Source organism: Arachis stenosperma, chromosome 4 (genome assembly GCF_014773155.1).
Source record: "Arachis stenosperma cultivar V10309 chromosome 4, arast.V10309.gnm1.PFL2, whole genome shotgun sequence".
In the NCBI taxonomy this organism is placed as follows: domain Eukaryota; kingdom Viridiplantae; phylum Streptophyta; class Magnoliopsida; order Fabales; family Fabaceae; genus Arachis; species Arachis stenosperma.
Genome location: NC_080380.1, coordinates 32,857,981 through 32,864,840, shown reverse-complemented (window position 1 = coordinate 32,864,840; position 6,860 = coordinate 32,857,981). Strand labels below are relative to the sequence as shown.

The following is a 6,860-nucleotide window of genomic DNA, read 5'->3' as shown; positions in this document are numbered from 1 at the left end:
ATATTGTCACTAAATTTCACAAAAGTGATTTACGGTTGTCCCTGAAGCATTTTTCGAGAAATATTTCTTAATGGCGTGATGACGTGTACGGAGAGACGCCACGGTGGATAGGTAACGGATATATGACGTGACTGTTATCATTATTTAACTCAATTTAGTCCTTGAAGTGGTTTATAACCCTAATTCCCAATTTGAGTTCCAAATAGTTGTATCCACCGTTAGAAGTCACTCTCTTTCTTCTTCTCTACTCTCCTTCTTCTCCGCCGCATCTCCTTCAACCAAAGCATCATAATCAAATAGGATGAACCCAAATGACATCCATACAAATCCAATTTAGCCTCTGATGAATCCCACACCATTACCTCCTCCAAAATCACATAAGAATCTAGTAACTCCTTAACTACTATAGCCTCCTCCTTCCAATCTAACATTCAACTCCTCAATCAACAGTGACAACTCATTCAGTTCCGCCATCATTCTCATGATCATCGGACAAGAGTTTGATACAGAATTGTAGGTTCTAACTAAGAATGAGATGCTTGAGCTTCTCATCTTCTTAAGCCAGGAAACCATTTCCATGTGCTCACCATGAGTGCTAAAAGTTGAAAGAACCATATTGGCGCAAACAGTGTCAATCTCAAAGTCACCTCTCTTCATTTGATCCACAACTCCTCTGCAAATCATGGAACAACCCCAACCTCCCTTAACCATACATAATGGACTTCAACTCAAAAGCTAAAGGGTCAATTCCTCCACCATTGCCTCTCAAATCCTCAACCAAATCCTCGACTTCACGAGGCTTATCCATTGCACACAAACCATATACTCAAAAGCCATGTGTTTTATGTAAACAGAGGAAGAACTACAAAGAAGTTGATTCAAGTAACACTAAGCAACATCAAAATCTTTCTGTGAGCCTCGCATGGAGTGTGACTCAAGCAACTTACAGTAGAAAAGAGTAAGCTCTTTGTTTCGAGATTCGAACTTGGAAATGGCCCCAAAGACCAGAGCTTCTGCTTCCTCAAAATGACTCAGTTGATCAAGAAGCGCGACAAGGTCAGAAACAATGGCAGGGTTCCAAGTGAAAACCAGGAAGCTTGGACGATACATGAATAAAGCTACGAAATTTAGGGAAATTAGAAAATAGGAAAAGAAAAAAAGGGTTTAGGGTTTACGGCACCTACAGGGAGAGCGAGAGAAAAGAAGTGAGAAAAGGAGGAGGAAGGAGATAGAAGATGAGAGAGAGTGGATAGAGCAACCGATTTGAGAGAACTATTAACAAATCGACGTTTCTATGCTATTTGGCGCCAAATAAAAAATGCTGTCGTTTTGGAAGTCCAACATAGCCTCCATCAATCCAAGTCATCTTTTTGTTATCGAAAAATACTTTAAGGACGACCATGAGTCACTTTTATTAAATTCAGGAACAATATTAGGGATCAATGTAAGTTTTGAAGCGACTTTAAGACTTGATTGCAAATTCAAGACCACTTCGAATATTAACTCCAAAGAAGCAAAAAATTACTAACATTTCAATTTTGAAAAAGAAACACCGAGAAGATGGGTGATGGGTCATATACTCATATGTACAGGACTTTTAAAGTGAATGTTATAAAAATCTTGTTACACAAAGCCCAACAAACATAAAGGAACACCATTCGAGATTAGTATAAAACAAAACGTTTGCTTAGTGCTTACCCTATTATCATGTCAAAGTAAGAAATCAACATTTTACAAATAATTTCTATCGAATCTGCATTGATGGAAAGGAAAAAATTGTTTCCCATCTGATATGCAAAACGCAAGTGTACTTCTGCAGTTTTATGTTGACCTAACTAAGTTGCCATTGGTAAATATTGAATCCAAACATAGAGAACCAAAATTCTTGAGCATTTTTCAATTTCTTGTTCATCTCGTTGATATAAAAAATTTGGGTTGCATCCCAAAAAAATTGATCACTTGCCAGATCTCATTGACCAAAATTGATTGCCATATCCGTATAATAACTATCCTAAAATAAATCTGCTTTGCCACATTTTCCCCTACTGCTTACGAAATTGTCAATAGGGGGGCAATAATTCTCATGGATACTCCAAAAGAGATCGGCACCAAAAAACTGATTTCATTATCATTTCCTTTCCATTTTCATATGGCATTTGGGGCATATGTATCTGCTAGAGGTTTGTTTTGTCCCCGTTGAATTATATAAATCAAATCTTTAAGTATGAAAGAATACTTTAACGTACCTAACACCCCTTACTAATGTTGATATGTGCCATCAGATCAAACTTAATGAAACCAAACTAATTGGAGCTGAGAAAGCTGAATGCTATGTAGTTCAAACGTTAGTTACTTACTTTCCAATAAAACAACTCTTTCAGCAATTCAGCTCCTCATGCAGCTAATCAACAATTTTAGGGACATACCCTTCCCTTTTGAGCTCCTCATACAGCAAATCCATTATGCCATATATATCCGTAGCACTTACGTGCAGACCATCACCAGCATGAAACTCGTGCAATTGATTCTCAATTTCAATCCAGCTACAACCAGGTGTTTTACTCACACCCTTTTGTCTCATCAACAATCTCATCCTTGCTGAATCTTCCAACATTTTTGAATTTGCATATATTTTTGATGAGATGATATAGTTCCCGGAATTTGAAGGATCCAACTCCAGAAGCAGCCGCATAACCCGTTCACCTATATCTACATTTTTCAGCCTTTGACACGCACCATGTAAAGCTCCTAATGTGACCTTATCTGGCTTTTCAGGCATTTTCTCAATGAGGTCCCAAGCTTCATACAGATGACCAGCGCGCGCCAAAAGATCAACCATGCAAGAGTAGTGCTCAATTTTTGGCACTAATCCGAACAATGTGCTCATCATATCAAACAATCTATAGCCTTCATCAACCAGGCCTGCATGCACACAAGCAGAGAGCAATGCTACAAATGTTATATCATTGGGACAAGCACCACCACCCTCATCCAACATGCACTGAAATAGTGACAGTGCTTCCTTTGCTTTGCCGTGAGAAGCAAACGCAGCGATCATTGTATTCCAAGAAACTTCATTTTTCCGTGGCATGTCATTGAAAACTCTCTGTGCACTGTCTAAACTCCCACTTTTAGCATACATGTCAACCAATGCAGTAGCCACAAAGATATCATGTTGAAATCCTCTTTGTGATGCATACTCTTCAATCTGTCTCCCCAAATCCAAAGCCCCAATTGTGGCGCACGCAGACAGCACAGTAGTCAAGGTAATTTTATTTGGAACAATTCCCTCTTCCTTCATGCAATGAAATAAAGAAACTGCTTTATCTGCCATTCCATTTTGAGCATATCTGACATGTATAAATCATAGAATATATGAAAAACATAAAATTGATATATAGGAAAACCAATTAAAAAATTAAGATTCATTCATATTGAAGAAGTGTCTGCAACCATTCTTAAATCTGCTATCCACCCATATAAAAATATTATCATTATATTTGTTTTCATTGCAGTCTACTACGTTATCAAACTATGAAAAGAAATTGAACACGAATGAGAATATAATATACAGATTACAGAATTTGCAGAGAACATAGTTAGGTACCCAGATATCAGAGCATTCCAAGTGATAGCATCTCTTCTAACCATTCCATCAAAGATCCTCCGAGAAGATTCCAAATCCCCACATTTCCCAAACATACTAATCAAAGCAGACCCAACATACGAATTCACCTCCATCCCATTATCCACAACAAACCCATCAACCCACCTCCCCAATTCCAAGTCCCCAATCTCCCCGCACGCCCCGAGCACACTCACCAAGCTCATCTCGTCCGGCACGAACCCCTCCCTCCTCATCTCCCCAAACACCTCCACAGCCTCCCTTGCAAGACCCGCCTTCACGTAGCCAGAGATCATCGAGTTCCACGACACCAAATCCTTGTCAGGAATTTCATTAAACACCTTACGTGCAGACCAAGACTGCCCACACCTGGAGTACATCGTAATCAAGGAGTGACAGGTATGGTGATCGGAGCAGAGGCCGAGCCTGAAAGCGGAGGCATGGGCCAAAAGGCCATGGCAGAGGGCCGTTAAGTTAGCACATGAGAGGAAGACGAAGGGGAAGGTGAAGTTGTTAGGCTTAATGGACAAAGCACGCATACGGTAATAGAGTTGGAGGGCAAACGGGTAGTTGTGCCACGTGGCAGCCAGAGCGCGAATCATGATGTTGAAGGCATAGTCGTTGGGGTGAGGAGTGATGTGAGAGAAGAGGTTGAGTGCATAGGGGAAGTTGTTGAGGTGGATGAGCTTCACGAGGAGGTGGTTGGGTTTGTGGAGGTGGTTGACGATCATTTGGGCGTGGACTTGTTGGAGGATGCTGCTGCTGCTGCATTGTTTCAGGAGCTCCAGGAGATGGAATTCCACTGAGTTTGTGGCGGTGCCGATAGTAAGGTGCCGGCGGCAAAACTGCATGTGTCACCCCCACCAAGAGTTGTTTTCCTTTGACGTTTGGATACTACAAATGAACTATGCTTTGTGATATAAGGATTTACTTTGTCCAAAAAATGGATACTTCCATGAATATATTCTGATGTGAAGAAGATGTTCCATATGTTAGATGATTTAATTAAATATATTCTGGTCAAACATGTCAAATTATCTAACGACTCGTAATATTATCTTTATATGAAGATGTCTTTATGAAATTCTATGTGTACATTTAATTATATAAAACAAAAAGTATATTATGAAAAAACTTTCATATAGGGATTTAATTTTCATGGAGGGTAACTGTCAATATAAAAGAGTATTGTCAAAACGAATTTTCATAGTAGTTACTTGAAAATTATTTAAATATCTTAATTTGATTAAATAATCGTATAAAATTTTTTAAAACTGTATCAAAATTAAACTCATAAATAATTATATAACAAATCAAAAAGTAAATTACTCGAAACAAAATAAAGGTAATTTATAATTTTTTTTTATTTGTATACTGTTATCATATTATGAAAGTGTTAATAATTAATCTTCCTTTTATTAACATGATCAAATGTCTATTATTTTCTCTGTGTTACTAGATAATTGGCTCTTTATGATATAGAATGCAAGAAAAGTTTTTTCAATTCATGCAATGAATAAGAACAAAACTAACTTTAAAAGAAGCACCAAACAATATCAAGATTCTGGAAACCAAACCGCTCTAGCTATTGTTTACTAGTTTACTAATTCAACCGATTCAACCGTGGTTTAACTAGAATAACTGTTTTATGATAAAATAATAAATAAAATATAAATAAACACACCAAAACATAATTATAGGCTAATATGAACCCAAATTAAAAGTACTGCATCCAGACCTAAAAATTACCAGCAACCCAATAACAAAAAAAAAGGGACAATCTCAATAGCAAGGATCACAACAAGAACAATTTAATAGATAACAAGAACAAGACCCGAATAGAAAATCTAGCAAACCAATAACAAGAAACAAGGACAATCTCAATCTCAAGGATCACAACAACAACAATTTAGCAAATTAGCAAATTAATAATTTGAGAAGAACACAGCAACCCAATAATCTCGAGGACAATAATAGGTACACCACAACAACAATTTAGCAAATAAACAAGAACAAAACCTGAATAGAAAATCCAGCAAATTAAATCACAGCAACCTAACAATTTAGCAAATTAAGACAACAGCAGCCCAACAATTTAGTAAATTATCAACTTAACAAGTTCAAGAACAGAAAATCACAATAAAAACAAAAAAAATTAAAGACAACATAACAGAATCAAGAACTTGATCAACAATCCTAAACCACAGTAATAACAACAATCATTGAAGAAGAAAAATCACAGATTAACCATCCTAAACCAATTAAAACATCAATTACAGTAAAATACCTTCTAGAGTACAGAGGTGGAGGAGCACGGAGGGCTGGACGCGGCAGAACTGGAGAAGAAGTGGCCTGCACTGCCGCGGAACTGGAGAACCCGGCCTGCACCTCCGCGGAACTGGAGCCGCGGAGGGTGGAGCGTCGCGGAACTGGAGCAGAGGAGGGTGGGGAGCGCAGTGGAACTGGAGAAGAGGAGGATGGAGCGTGGCGGAACTGGAGCAGAGAAGGGCTGTAGCGCGGTGGAACAGAGCCGATACGGCGGAACAGCGGTTGCGCGACGGAGGAACGACGCGATAGGGACGACGGCTTCGAGCAGTGGCGGAGACAGCGCAATGGAGACAGCGGCTTCGAGCATATGAGACGGCGGCGGTGACCGGCAGTGACACGGCGGTGACCGGCAGTGACACGGCGGTGGCTGGACGGAGCAAGTGATGTGATTTTTATTTTTCTTTTGCAGAGGGAGTGAAGGAGGAGAATTGGAGAGCTCGAGAAGTAGAGACTAGGTTTGCGTTAAGTTTTTTTTTAAGTGAACTATCAAAATCGTATTAAAAATTAATCCTAAAAATCTAATAATAAATAAATTTTTGAAATATTTAAAAACATAACAAAAATAATTAAATATTAAATATATTTTTTAAAAAATTATTTTAGAGATTAGATTTTGATTTAATCTTTTGTAAATACTACTAAAAAAAAATTTATCTTTAAAATTTAATAATTTTATATTGAGCGATTTTTTTTAGTTAGTATGTATAACCGTAATTTTTTGAAAAAATAAAAAAGTCTAAAGATTATATTTTATTTCGAATTTTTTTGTAGATTTTTTAAATATTTATTCAAATATTACTACGAAAATTCGGATCAAATAGGTAAATTGTTTGCTAAATAGAAAAAAAAATTTTCACTTATAAAAAATATAATATTTATTAGTTTTTTTGTGGTATTTTCAAATCAT

At 37.5% G+C, this 6,860-nt stretch overlaps 1 protein-coding gene across 2 annotated transcripts; it reads right to left on the bottom strand.

The window, feature by feature from the left end:
* Positions 1 to 1,660: 1,660 nt before the first annotated feature.
* Positions 1,661 to 6,392, bottom strand: LOC130973658 (pentatricopeptide repeat-containing protein At2g34400). 2 transcript variants are annotated; one of them, XM_057898274.1, is made up of 3 exons: positions 5,913 to 6,392; positions 3,608 to 4,591; positions 1,661 to 3,350 (listed from the first exon to the last, which is right to left on the bottom strand). In XM_057898274.1, exons 2-3 carry the CDS (start codon positions 4,474 to 4,476, stop codon positions 2,402 to 2,404), a joined length of 1,818 nt encoding a protein of 605 aa, XP_057754257.1. In that variant the 5' UTR covers positions 4,477 to 4,591; positions 5,913 to 6,392; the 3' UTR covers positions 1,661 to 2,401. The 2 variants fall into 2 exon arrangements, with proteins under 2 accessions (XP_057754257.1, XP_057754258.1); XM_057898275.1 differs by having other exon boundaries at positions 3,608 to 4,519.
* Between the last annotated feature and the right edge of the window lie 468 nt (positions 6,393 to 6,860).